General features: G+C 52.2%; 1 protein-coding gene across 8 annotated transcripts in view; it reads right to left on the bottom strand.

The window, feature by feature from the left end:
- Positions 1-4,887: 4,887 nt before the first annotated feature.
- SETX (senataxin) overlaps positions 4,888-14,457 on the bottom strand; it is an 88,936-nt gene continuing 79,366 nt past the window's right edge. For 6 of the 8 annotated variants that reach the window (XM_025888119.2, XM_073905580.1, XM_025888118.2 and 3 more), the window contains one exon: positions 10,228-12,463. In XM_025888119.2, the coding sequence (XP_025743904.1) occupies positions 11,714-12,463 (750 nt within the window). In that variant the 3' untranslated portion in view covers positions 10,228-11,713. Of the gene's footprint in view, positions 7,992-10,227; positions 12,464-14,457 lie in introns of those variants that run through there. The other 2 variants (XR_003211475.2, XM_025888121.2) reach the window with 2 other exon arrangements.

The following is a 14,457-nucleotide window of genomic DNA, read 5'->3' as shown; positions in this document are numbered from 1 at the left end:
CAAAGTCATAGCCCAGCCTCTCTTAAATACTGCATCCTGTCCCCGACCGAGATCAGGTTCTGACACCTGCTTCTGAGAGGTAAAGAGGCCCATGTCCCCATTCCCCAGCTTGGATAACGGCCGGCCATCAGGTGCCGTGCGCAAGTGAATGCTAGTCTTCAGCCTACGACAGGTTTCTCAACCTCGGGGCCTTTGCCATAAGGGCTGGAGACTTCTGGGAGGGCGGCGGGACGCTGAGCCTGGCACCTGGGAGGTTTAGCAGCATCCCCGGCCTTGGGCAGCTAGATGCCAGTAGCACCTCCTTCTCTGGGGTGAAAACCAAAAGTGCCTCTGGGCATTGCAGACTGGGGGCAGAACCGGCCCAGGTTGAGAACACTGCCCTAGGCAGAAGGGACTACCATACCCATTTTACAGAAGGGGATGAGGAGGTCCACCAAGGGAGGCTAGGAGAGAAGTAACTGGCCTGAAGTCACACTTGCTAAGCCCAGGGGCAGGAGCTGAGTGCAGTCAGCCTGACTCCAGAGCCCAGTGTTGAACCCAGGGCTACTGCAGCCTAGGCAGCCCCAGGCAGCGGGGCATCTGCCCGGGGTGGGAGGGGGTTGGGGGGCCCTCCTGCCTGCTTTGCCTTCCATCCCTGCGCCCCATGCAACCCCTATAGCAGACTCTACAGCAGGCAGAGCAAGGAGCCCTGGGGAGCTGGGCTTCATCCGAATAGCTCTGCTGTCAAGGGAAATGTCTTCCCACCCGCCCCTCCGAGGCAGCCTCGCCTCGCCCCCTGCCCCCACCTGCCCCCTCTAAATAAGCAGGACTGCTGTGTTAGCGTTTCTGGCCTCCCCTGCCATGCGTCACACTTAGGAGGCATTTATGGGAGCCGAGGGAACAGCCCTCGGCCTCTCCAGGCAGGCCTGGGTGGGCAGGGCTCAGAGGGGGCTCACCCCATGCCTGCACCCCTGCCCTGGGCCCCACACTTCTGGCTAGGCCAGTCTCCCCCAGTCCCAGAGGGACCCCAGCCCATCTCAGCACATCTCAGGCCAGAAGAGTTCGGGGCAAAGGCCCAGGGAAGCAAAGCTTTACTTGTTCATTTTTCCTTTGCAAAACACAAATCAGACTGTAGGGAAGTTAGCAAATAAAAAGAAGCAAAATAATAATAATTGTAAAATTAAAATCACCCACAATCCTCCGTTCAGAGCTAATAACAGTTAATATTTTCTGATATACAGTTCTAGTACTTTTCCATAAAGCAAACCCACAGACAATTTGGGCCGGCATTTGTTAAGCCCAGTAGTAAGCATCGTGGTCAGGCTTGCATCCTTATTTCGAGAATCCCAGCAAGGAAGCTGGGAAGTGGGCTTTATCGGTGTAGCCACCTTACTTACGTAAGGCTGACAACTCTGAGCCTCCAAGAGTGTCCTGCTCAGAGAGCTTAGGCCCAGCACAAAACCCAGCCCCGGGGTGACTTAAGCAGAAGAGATTATTTGAAGGCACATGTCAGAGGAGCTAGATGTACAAAGCCGGGACTGTATGCAGCCCCCGGTGGCCCAGAGGGGCCCCTCCCACCCCCCCACCCCGGCCCAGATGCTGCCGGGGGTGCTGCCCTCGCCCCAGGCCTGCCTCCTGCTGGGTCCTCACCAAGTATGCACAGCCTTGCGTCCAGCATTTCCCACCCCACCGAGAGAGATGGTCTCCCTTCCCCAGCCAGAGAAAGGGCACAAAGAAACAATGACTACTCAGCACAGAGAGGGAGGGCAAGCCGCCCAGAGTCACACAGCCAGGAAGCAGCAGGACCCCGGATGCAAATCCAGGCTCTCCAGTGCAGAACCTAGCTTTTCACACTGACCTGCACACTGCCACCTTTTCCCTCTATTTTATTTTTTAAAACAATAGTGGCCTCATCTTATATAAACCCGCCTTATAAAATTTAGCAATATGTCCTGAATATCAAAGGGGGTCTTTTGCAACAAAAAAGAAATGCAAAAGCACGTCCTTTTCATTCTTTGCTTCCACCCGCTGCCCTCCTCCCCACCCAGAACCCGCGCTCCTCTGGGGGCAACAGGACTCCAGCTCCTTATTACAGGAGCTACTCCCTGCCAGGCCCACGTGCCCCTCCGACAGGAAAGGGTCTGACCGTAACAATGCCACAGAAAGAATACATCACCACCTATGTTCTTGCCAAAAATATTTAACCTGACTCTAATCGCAAGGAAACAATCAGACAAATCTAGACTATGGGGCATTCCCTAAGCTACCTGGCCTTTACTTGTCAAAAATGTCCATATCATGACAGACTGACCCAAAAGAAAATGTAAAAAGGAGTGGAACATTTTACAGGCTGAAGAGACAGGGCAACTAAATGCAATGTGTGATCCTTGATTGGATCCAGAATTAAAGTCTTTTTAAAAAATACAGCAATAAAGGACATTTTAGGATAATTGCAGAAATTTGAACACAAATTAGATAATTATATCCAATTTCGATAACAGTGTTGTTGTTATGTTTTAAAAAGTCCTTATTCCTTGAAACTGTGTTCTCTAGTATCTAGAAGTGAGGTATCATGATTATCATAAGACACTTGGAAATTGTTCCGTGAAAACCAAAAGCAGAGACAGATGGATGAACAGAACAAGAAAGTGTAATGTGGTAAGGTGTCGAGAACTGGTGAATCCAGGTACTTTAGGTCTTCACTGAATTTAAGTCTTCACTGCACTGCTTTAACTTTCCTTTACATTTAAAAATTTCAGGACAAAAAATTGGATGAAAACGATAAAAATTTTAAAATAAACTCGTTAATAATAGCGCTAAGACAAATCAGTGGCATTTGTGAGAAGCGGGGAATATAATTGTATCCCTTCCTCATGCCATACATAAAAATAAACTCAAGAGGTTAAAAGCAAAGTAGCGCTTTCGAAACCTTTGGGAGATTGGTAAATTCAACCACACTGCAATAAAAATCTTCTATACCATAAAAGACACCAGGAAAAAAGCACAAGCCATGACCGAGACAAGATACTGGAAATACATGAAAGAGATAACGGATTAACATTGGAAATATATTAAGAATTTCTAAAAAAAAAAAAAATCAAGGGAGAAGATAAACAGCCCAAGAGAACAATGAGCAAAGGATGAGAGCGAGCAAATCCTGGATGAGGAACAAAAATGGTCAACAAACCTAAGAGAAGATCAACCTGGTGGTAATCTAGGAAATACAAATTTTACCCCTAACAGATTAGCAAAGAAGCTTTTTAAAATGTCTGGTAACACCTTGTGTTTGTGAGGATGTGGGGCAATGAGATTTCACATACACTGCTGCTGGGAATATAAATCAGCATATGATTTAGTCTAACGTGCTTTTGCCTGGCAATTCCTCTCCTCGGTATACATCCTAGAGAAAATCCAGCACAAGGGACAAGAACATCTGTACAGGAGTGATCACCGAAGTATTGAATAGTGAGTGATAAATGGAAACAATCCAGATGCACTGCACAGGAGGCTAGATATGGGGCTTGCGGTGCGGTCCCGCACTGGGATAGCATCCAGAGGTGACATTGGGTAACTGGGAGAGGGCCCCTCAGCCACAGCCCTACTGACATTTTGGACTGGACCATTCTGCTGCGGGGGGGCGGGGGGGGTGGTTGTCTTTGTGCACGGCCAGATGTTGCGCAGCACCCTTGGCTTGCGATAGATGCTAGCAGTGCCCACTCCCAAATTGCAACAACTGTCCCCCGACCTGAGAACCCCTAAATTAGAGCTATATGCATCACCATGGATAAATCCTAAAATACAATGTTGAGTGGCAAATTCGAATCACAGAAGGAGAGATGCAGTATCACAGCCTTCATAAAAACACTAAAACATACAAAATAAATGCATCTCCATTCTCCAGATGAGACTCAGAGAGGCGGGGCAAGTTGCCCGAAGTCCCCAGCTAGAGCCAGAGAGTGGGGCCGGAAGTCCTGTTGCAACCCGCGTTTGTGCCATTCAAATAAGTTAGCCCCTAAGTTTATATACTGGATTTTCTTCGTGCACATTGGCGCATCTTGCCTGAGTAAGCAATGCATCCACTGCCGGCAACAACGTTGCTAGACGCCTTTCTACCTGTGGGGACATTGGCAGAGGCCCTTGTCCATAAGGGGCCCCAGGTCAAACTGGCTTTGAGAGCAACCGATGTAGATGGGCAATCCTCACACCTTTCCCCCGAGACCAGGGTACAAGTAACATTTATCGTTGCGCACTACCGCGAAGGGGTTGGATATCTGAAAGAAAACCTGCTCCCCTACCTGCGAGCTCCTTCCGGCTCTGCCCTGCTCTTTGCCTCTTGCTCTGCGTGCGCAGAGGCTGCAGGATGGCAGCGCTGGTCACTGTCCCCACCGCTTCCCCGGAGCCAGGGCGGAGCTGGGGGACAGATCTCGAGGCAGGCCCAGGGAGCTGGGAGCGGGCCGAGAGCGCCGCCCTGGCCGGTGGCGAGTTCCGTTGCATTCTGGCAGCCGGCGCGCACCTGGCACGTGCACCTGGCACGCTCACCTGGCACTGCGGGGGACCCCCATTGTCCCAGGCGCGGCGCCCAGGCGGCCTGCTCCTGGGTGGGGAGGGCGGCTGGTGTGCCCTGTTGCGCAGCTGCCCCTCTGGCCATTCATGCCACGAGCCCCTGCAGCACCCCCCGCACTGGGGGTCCGGGGTGGGAAGGCCAGGAGGCCTGGTGGCTGTGGCCGCGGCCACGGGGGAGCCCAGGAGTTCCGGGGCCGCTGAGCACCTGCGGAGGGCGGCCACGGCCCCGGAGCCCACCGCGAGGACGTGGCTCACTCAGCACGAGGAAGATTTGCGAACACAGCCTTTCCCGCAGGCTCCAGGGCAAATGCCGTTTGTAAGACAGAATGACCGAAAGAACTGGTGTTACCTTTAAAATACAATTAGTTTTATTACAAAAATACTTCACACTCACTGTACAACAAATGGAAAAATGAAAAAACCACCACCACCATATAGAGAATAAACTTGCATTTACTCCCTGGACTAGTCAGGGCACAGAGGATTTCTAGGGCAGTGGAACCACCCTGTAAAAGGCTGGAAATGCCTAGGGGGGGGGGTCATCACACGATCATCCAGACCGATGGAATGCACCCGAGTGAACCCTAACGCAAACCACGGACTCACTGACTGCAGCAAATGTACCCTCCGGAGAGGGCTGGAGGCAGCGGGGAGGCTGGTGTGTGGGGAGGAGGATCTTTGGAAAATCTCCGTACCTCCCTCTCCTTTTGATGTGAACCTAAAATGCTCTATAAAATAAAACCTATTTTAAAAACCCCAACTACCTAGCCCTTGTTAAACATACTGGCAAATGTCCTTTTAGGCTTTTTTCCCCCCTTATTAAAAAATTCTGTGTGCTGTATGTACACAGAGAGAGAGAAGAAAAATATAACCACCCCTTACCACAATATTGTGAATCCTTTCCAGGTCAAGAAAAACGATTGAAAACTATACTGGGGGTCTGTCGCTGTGCCCCGGAGGTGCCATCATTAGCCGCCCCTGCTGATGGCTGTAATGGTGTGCAGGGCAGTTGTAACAGGCTTGTGCTGCAGGACCAGTCTCTATACCCCAAGATTACCCGGGAGGAGAGTGCCAGACATGGGGGTTCCAATCAAGGCATTTAAGTTGCTTAAAAACCTTGCAAGGGCTCCCTACTGCCCTTTGCGTAAGACTCGGCTACTCACCTGCCAAAAAGGACCTGCAGGACCTGGCCTTCCTTAGCCAGTCCCTCGGCCCCACTGCTAGCTCCTGTTGGGTTCTCGGACCTGATCGTGCTTTCTTCATTGGGCCTTCCAGTTTTTGTCTGGAATGCCAACTCCTACCCTAGCCGTCAGCTCTCAGCCTTCTCTGCCTCCCCAAGCTGGAATGCCTGCTGACTGCACACAGCATAACGCCGTGTGTCTTCTTTCTAGCTCATTCTTTGTGGCAGAGAAGCACTGACTCGGGGGGGCTTGGGCCCACATTCAGGTCACACAGGTTCTGTGGGTCAGGAATTCCAGTGCAGCTTAGCTCAGTGGTTCTGATTTGGGGACTTTCTTGGGCCTGACTGGGGCTGGAGAGTCCACTTCCAAGATGGCGCCCTCGCTGCCCATGTTGACGCTGCTGGCTGTTGGCACAAGGCAGGTTCCTCCCCATTAGGACCTCTCCCCACAGAGATCCTTGAGTGTCCCTCACAGCGAGGCAGCTGGCTTCCCCCAGAGCAGATGATCTGGCAGAGAGCACGCACCCCCTGCAGTCACCTGTTTCCACAATACCCAACTGCTTCCACAGCCAGCCTTACTCAGCGCAGGAGGGGACTACCAACTCTGCTACTGGGAGGGACCAGAGCATTCCGGGTCGCGGAGTTCAGTTAAGCAGAACCACTGTCAAAAATCAACGTCAGGTATTATCGCCTGGACTTGGCCTTACGTGCTTGTGAGCTGGTTGAACCACCCCAACGAGGTGGTCATGTTCATGCCTCACGCTGGATCTCGAAGTCCACAGGCGGGCAGTCCGGGAAGGAAGGAGGTGAATGAAGCACGAGCGCGAAGGCAAGCTGGAATCGGTGAGGTGGATTGGAGCCCATGTCCATCTGCCCGCAATGGTGGAGACAGGGGGCATCCCCCAGGAGAAGCTGGGGCCCCCTGTCCTGGAGCCAGACAGCCTCCTGGCCCAGGTATTAGAGAAGCTGAACAGGGACGGCTGCAGGCCCCGCGCCAACGAGCCAGCGGTCAGTGACAAGAGGCGTGAGTTATGACAGAGCCCTGGGCCTCTGTCCTGGCCTCAGAGCCTGTGAACAGTAGGGCCGCTGCTGCTTTTCTGGCCTCAGACCGCACACGGGGTTTCCTGTGGCCCATCCGAAAGCAAACCTACGGGGAACTCTGCCCATCCAAGCTGACACCTTACAAGCTGCAACGGAGTGATGTTTGTGTCCCCCTCTCCCCCATTCATGTTGACATTCTGCCCCCCAAGTGATAGTGTCAGGAGGTGGCGCCTTTGGCAGGTGCTGAGGTCGTGCGGATGGAAGCTCACGATGGCCCCAGAGAGCTTCCCCGCACCTTCCGCCACGGGAGGACACAGCGACGAGAAAGGCCATCACCAGACACAGAGTCTGCTGGTGCCGCGATCCTGGGACTCCCAGCCTCTGGAGCTGGCAAAGAACGTTTCTAAGGCACCGGGTCTCTCGGGTTTTGTTACGACAGCCCGAGTGTGCTAGCACAGAAACCCACCACAAGCTTAGCTCTTCCTCCCCAGAACCTCAGGGATCGGGGCCTGATTTTGGAGCTTGGTGAAAAGAATCAGAAAAGGGACTCAAACCCCAATTTCCACTTTCAGGTAAATAAGGTGAAGCCCCTGGAGGCTGCGAGATGCTGGTGCCCGGGATGGAGCTAAGGCAGACCTGCCCCCTCTCTGGTTAACACCGAGTCCCTCCCAGGCCCCCTTTGTGTGCTGGCACCTACCGTGGGGGTTATAAGCAAGGCCTTTCCGGTCACCAGACCCGCAGCTTTGCTAGTTCTTAGCTCTAGCACCCGGGCAAGCACTTCAGTGATAGCCGGTGTTAGAACACCCGCACGTGCCCAGCAGACTCTGCCGTGCATGGCTTAGCTCCAACGTGGAGCCCCAGCCCGGGATTCCCTCGCCTCAACAACAGCCACGCGGGCGTCCCTGCTGGACAAGCACCAGACCTGTTGCCTTTTCGAGGCCTCACCGGCCACGCGGACTCACCCTGGATCTCCTCCCTTCTAACGGCCCCAGGAGTCACCTGAGCGGTTTCCGGTTCTCCTTCCCTTGGCCCTGCTGTCCTGGGAACCTCCTTCTGAACGGAAGCGAAGGTGCCCCGATGGCCTTTCATGGTGGGCCTTGCCCAGCCCGGGGCTCCTGGGGGCGACAATGATTGAGGAAGGCAGACGTGACCCCCGTGGGGCTGAGGGCTGCTCCTCTCTCCTCCTGACCCCTAGGAGGCCTCAAGGCTGGAGGCTCAATGGAATCACCTGAGAGTGAGTTTGAGACTTTAAAAAAAAAAAATAAAAAAGAAAGAAAGTAAAAGGCAGCAAGCGCCGGGCCCCGGACCCATTACATCAGAAATTCTCGGCTAGAGCCCAGGGGCAAAATTTTTCCAAAACTCCCTGGTGGCTCCGAAGCGCGTCCCTGGGTTGAAAACGACATGTTAGCACTTCTTTTTGCAGGCAGGTGGCTGCAACACAAAGGTGGCCACGTCCACCAGCACAGGCGAGCTTGAGTGCTGGGGAGCAGGGCCCACGCAGACCGCCTTGCGGGGCTCCAGCACCCCATCCGTCTACAGATACCATTTATGCACAGGGTGACAGTAACTCAGGTCCTTTAAGGGCAACGGAGGGGTCCCTCAAGTACAGAAAGTGCCGTTATGTGCTGCACGACACATAAATTCTACTTAAGCTGAAGCTAAATTTTTGTTTCCTCCCTGAATTATTTATTCCTCAAACAATGAATGGCGGCCCCCGGGAGGTGGTGGTGACTGCGTGGGTAGGTCGGGCAGCAATGACTTTAAAAATCATCACTACAGATGCGGCAGTAATGAATTCCACAGACGAAGTGGCCCTCGGAGCGCTGGTCTCTCACCAGGTCCTTTGGTGAATTTAGGAGGCCCCTACCCCCCATCTGTCATTTCACCTTCCTGGGGACTTGCTCGCACATCTGGAATGAGCCAGCACCCTCCAACAGGAGCGCGGCACAGTCTCACACCGCGAAGCACGCTCCACTTCTGTGGCCGTCAGCAGTCACCCCGACTTGGATGTCTGCACCCACCGTGTCCCCAGGGGCTCCGCTCACGCCTACCCGGCCTCTCCCACCCTCCCCAGCCTCTGCCTGAAGGTGAGCATGCTTTTCTGTCGGGCCAAGCCCCCAACCAGGACTGGCCACCAGGGCTGGTCGTGACATACCTCATGACCTCACAGATGAGATTTCACCCCGAGAGCCAGGGCTGGCGGGGGCGGGGGAGGCGGAGAGTGGAGAACATTCTTGAATAAAGCAAATCCCCACCATGTGCTTTCTGCAGACAGACCACATGGCAGGCTGAACGGGCCTGAAGCACTCTGCTGAGCACACTGACGCTGAATCCTACCTAACTCAGGCCAGTTTTCCGGTTTCCACTTTTAATTTCACCAGTCTCTCTTAAAACGGAGGTTTTCACGAAGAGGGGTACTGTCTACCAAATCCCAGCTGTGAACTCAAGAGCGTAGAGTCAGAGCTGCAGCAAAGAATTATCGTCTGCACAACTAATTTTAGAAAATAGTTTAGTACATTTTTGTTATAAAATCCATTTACAGGAGATTATTCACATGTACTTATCAATCAAATTTGCTCCTGGTGATACATGAAAACGTAGAACCAAATAAACCGTGCACATAAATCCAAGGAAAATTATATACAGAGAAGCAAAACAAGTTTTTAAGCAGAATATACTCATGTTGAAATAACGAACAGTGAAGAAGACAGGCCACTTTCTTGTAGTGCTGTGGCAAGGACGGAGCAAACAGCCGTATTCCTCACTCTGCAAGATTAACTACCACTCACCAACACAGCTGGGACAGCCACATCGGGAAAGGCCCCATTTAACACATAGGAAACGCTTTATACCAACGTTTTTTTACCAAGTGGAACAACAAACAGTTTCAAATGCAGTGTCAGGTGGCATGTGTTCGCGGGGAGAGGTTGGCAGGACACAGGCTCAGATGGGGAGTGTGGGCAACCAGCGGATGGACAGGGCGTGTGAGAACACGCGTCACGCTCATGGGAGGCCCACGGTCCCGGAGTGGCAGCGAAGTCCGAGGCCTGGGAACAGGAACCCTTCTTTCTTAGTCCCCGTGCTGCACCAGCAGAGGGAGAATCCTGACCCCAACTGGGTCTGTCACGCCTCCTTTCTAAGCCTACAGAGTTTAGGCCCTTTACACTGCTACCGCCAAGAATCTGCTCAAGAAGAGTAGAAGGAAAGTAAACTCAAAGTAACAGTGCCATTTCTTGCCAAAGGCACAAGCAGGAAGCTTACAGAGCCCCTGACCCCGACAGGGTGGGCCTCGCCCTGCACCTTCTCACACTCGACCGGCCGAGGACCCACGCCCTACCCACACACAGGGAGCAGGCTGACCGTGGGGCCGGAGCGTGTGCTCCCTGAGGGCCGGCGGTGTCCGCTCGACGTCAGCAGACCCCTGCTGGGGTGATGTGGGTAATGAAGAAGCAGAATGCTTAAACTTTTGGCAATCAAACATTTAAAGCTTTTAATAACCAGCTTCAGTAGAATTTCTGACACAAAGCTCTCTTTGCTTAAAAAGCAGATGACAAAATTTCAAACGGTGCACAGTAATCTTCAAGGGGGAGGCCCTCCCCAAGTTAGCCAACGGGAATGCCTGGCATTCCCGAAAACCACTAGTTCTGATCCGTGCCAACTGTTGATACCATATATCCTCATGTCTGTGAGTCTGGAAAACGGGACTTTGCAATGAGCGAGCCCCCTCAAACATCCCCTCCCCATGGCACCCCAAACCACAGCACAACCCCCTCTAACCAGATGACCCTACAATAGTGGCATCTTTTCAGGAGTTAACACAGTCTCCAAACATCACAGGAAACCTGTCAACTCTCCTTCTGGGTCTCAACTTCCAATGTCTGCACTTCCCTTCAGCCTTCTCTTCTGAAAGGGTGTTTCTTTCCCACCTACAGTAGTCTATCTGGCTGGCCCTCCTGAATCCCAAGCTGCCAGGCTGGTGACCCGAGGCCCCTGGGGAGACGTCTAACATGCAGCTCCCCAGGCACCCCCAGAGCAATCTGGTTGGATTCTCCCGGCAACCTGCCGGCTTTCAGGCACAGGGGTCCCCACGCTGCTCCAGCCCCAGCAACCGTGGGACCTGTCACCCACCAGTTATGGGACACTCACAATATGCTGGGGGCATCTGAATGGTAGGACAAGAATTATTCTTCTGTTTCATCTTCGTCTGTTTCAAGGGGAACACGAGTTTTAGCTAGAAACTCTGTGCTTCCTGAGATAGGAGGCTGGACTCAGCAGAGCAGTGCAGTATCCTGTGCCAAGGAGCCTCATCTGGAAATGCCCAACAGCAGCAGAACTTTACCAAACAGGACCCGGCTGCCCGAAGTTTCCCCCAGGAGACTCCACTTGTTTTCTTAAATAGAACTGGAGCCGTCTGACCCACCGGCATGAACCCTGCCTCTTCCGGAATACCTGGGCTGCTGAACAGGTCTTGCCGGAACAACATCTGAAAGGGCCTGCCCTCCCCCTCCCACCTTTTTGTTTTGTTTTGTTTTTTAAATATAAAGTTTGTTCTGCTGAAAATGACTAACATTTTACACAGGGGAAAGAAAAGCGGTCTACTAGATTACATTTTAAAACGATTTTCTTATTCGCTATACACATATACATTTCAACTTCTACAACACCCGCCTCGGTCTGACCCCTTATCTCAGAAGGACGGGAGCTTGACATTTTAAGTCTCCGACTTCAAGGACAACATTACAGACACACAAAGGCCCTCGAAAGCTTTTGCAACTGACAAAAAACTATGGAAGATGACCAAGAGGCTCAGGTGTCAGGATGCATTTTCCATGTTTTCCAACAGCACAAACTCCTCTGAGGAAAAACAAATCATCGTATCTGGACAGTCCCACTGGCTGGTCATCTGAAGCTGGCAACGATGCCGCGGCCGACAGTCTGTGCCGCGTGGCTTTACCATAAGAGCCTTCTTCTCTTTGAGCTGCAGTCCTCCTTCTGCGGTCCCGTCCTGTCCCAGCCAGGGCTCCTCTTCGAGTAGTGGCTCTCCGGGCTCCACCTGCCCCGGTCGCCCTCACTGAAAGCCCGGGTCTCTCTTCTGTGGCTGAGCCCTCCTTCCCAGTCACATCTTCCTTTACTTGTGGAGACACCAGTCCCAGCAGCTGGAGGTTCACACTGCGTGTGAGGTTCGTGGTTGTTCAGAGCCGTTCCTCTGGCAGCGGACTGCTGTGCGCCACCCAGATCCTGGTGACTGGCAGGGAAGCCTGGCTCGCCCGAGGGAGGTGTCGCGCCGGGGTGCTGCGGGCTCAGGGGCTGCGGATCCCTTAGGCACATCCCTTTGGCTTCGGGGTCCAGGCCCATCCTCCTGAGCAGTCGTGGGTCCCGAAGCCGGTCCTGAACGAGAGGCCTTTCGGGGTCCTTTGTAGTGACAGTACCAGAAGATTCCTTGGAGTCAGGGGGCGTGTGATACAGGGAAGAAGTGAAAGATGTCTTGGCAAATTCACTGTCGAGCTTGTTGCTGGGCAAGCCGCCCTGGGGTCTGGACGCCTCCGGGGCTACGGCTGGCGGGTGAGTCAGACTTCTCTGCAGCACGGGCTTGAGCTTCAGAATCTTCGCTGCGTCGTGCCTGTAGTTCTTGTCGCACGTCTTGATGATGGCGCCCCGCTTCTGTGCATCCTGAATCAGGTGATTCCAGTGCTGATTCTCCTTGAAACACAGAAGGGAAAAACAATCACACCCCCCAAACACCCAGATGCTTGGGAAGCACGAAGTTTCTGCTTTCGTTTCTGAATAATAAAAAATACACTTCACGAACAAATTCTCAAGAATCCATTAAAGGAAAAATAAGTTCACATACGGAATTATGAAGCCACGTTACCAGAAAAGAGCACCAGTTACCACCTATGAGAAAGAACTTCCACCATTTTAGCCTGTGGCTCGTGCCGTGTGGGAAGCAGAGCTTCTGCAGACCGGACCAGCTGTCTGCAGCCACGAGTAGCTACTTACATTTCAATTAGTTAAAATTAAGTAAAATAAAAAGTTCTGTTCCACAGCTGCACCAGCCACATTTCAAGTGCTCAGGGGCCACATGTGCCTAGTGGTTAGTGTGCTGGATGGTGCAAAGAACAGCTCTGTCACCCCAGAAAGTCCCCTTGGACACTTGATCTAGAGTCTTGCCTACCTCTTGAAAGGCTAACATTCTGGAGCAGGAAGGCTTGGTTTCAGAGAGCCCTAACTTTCGGGTGCGTGTGACTATTCTAGAAAGAGGCCCATAGCCTTCACTGAATTCCCAAAGGCCTCCCAGACTCCAAAGGGCTAAACTGTCTTACTCCACTGAGACAAGTATTCCACAGATTTTTCCCACTGTCTGTCTCTTTTCTGGAGGAACTTAAGTTACAAAAGCAAACCTAAGGAGACGGAAACCCCACCTGCATGCATCTCTCCTCTCTTCCCGTTTGACTTTCCTTAGCAATAATCTGCCACTTTACAACCATCAGAACGTGGGCCTCTTTAAAGAGTGAGCGTGAGAGGAGAAAATCCGAAGCCTTAAGAGGAGGAGACAGCTGCCCTCATGTAGCCTCCGGCCCTATTCAAAAAAACTGGGTGAGGGCAGCAGTTATTTACTTGCTGCATGACCGTGGTCAAGCCCGTTTCCTCATCTGTAAAATGGGCATAAAGTTTTATTTAATGGATTCTAAAATGCACATTTTCACATTTTACCATTTCTTATTTTGGGGCACCTCCTGGCCAGGTAGCAGTTTCCGAGTACCTAATCCTGGAGGAATTCATGGGTAGGCAACCACAACCCCTTGACTTTCAGTCAATAAACCATTTAAAAAATAGACTGAGTCCCAGCTCTTGCCTGAAAACCTATCCACAGATACCTTCTGAAGAGACAAGATAGTACCAGCACTAACACCTGGGAGAATGGAGACTGGAGTTGGAGTTGGAAGAGAACCCTGGAGACCCTGCTGGGGTACCCTTAGGAAATGCGGAGTCCCCAACCCGCTGACTGCACAGGGAACAGTTTGTGGCAGGAACAAGGACATGTGTGACTGGGACCTGGGGAATGATTCTGTAGTGCTAGACTCGGAAAGTGAAGTCCTTCCAGGAATATCGCAGCCTATTCATTTTGTATTTTCTTTTATGTATGAACAAGGGCGACAGAAGTCTGTCTTGTCAAAACAAGCCTAAAAGAGTTCTTTTAATATACATAAAAATTCTACATGAAAATAGTGTCAGAGTTTAATAGCAGTACATAAAATAATGATTCCTATCATAACGGCTTCTTGGATTGGATGAACTGGGATTATGTGAGGGCTAAAGGCTCGTGCACAGCGCGCATGCCCAGGGCCGGCATGCACCAGACAGGCCCGCGCGAGCATTACTGGGCCCGGGGCTTGGACCTCCTTCTCACTCTGGAGCGCTCCAGAGCGTCTTAGCCTGAGGCTGAAACACAGATGTGATATGAAGCCAGATGGCCTTGCTGCTATTTTTGCCAAGTCTATGGCACCTCAACTTGGTATTTAATCCATCCTAGGATCACAAAAACAGTTTTGAGAAGGGGCTATAACTCTTGGTTTCTCAGAGGAAACCAAGTGCCTTCACCATTGATTCTGTTTCCATAAGGGAAACTGGGTTAAGAATTAAAAAAAAAAAGGAAAAAAGCCCCAAGGACCACGGAAGTCAGTTGGAGAGCC

The sequence above is a fragment of the Callorhinus ursinus genome, unplaced genomic scaffold, assembly GCF_003265705.2.
Source record: "Callorhinus ursinus isolate GAN/ISIS: 27379988/994484 unplaced genomic scaffold, GSC_fseal_2.0 scaffold24, whole genome shotgun sequence".
Lineage (NCBI taxonomy): Eukaryota > Metazoa > Chordata > Mammalia > Carnivora > Otariidae > Callorhinus > Callorhinus ursinus.
The sequence above is the reverse complement of the archived record's forward strand: the minus strand, read 5'-3'. Positions and strand labels throughout refer to the sequence as shown.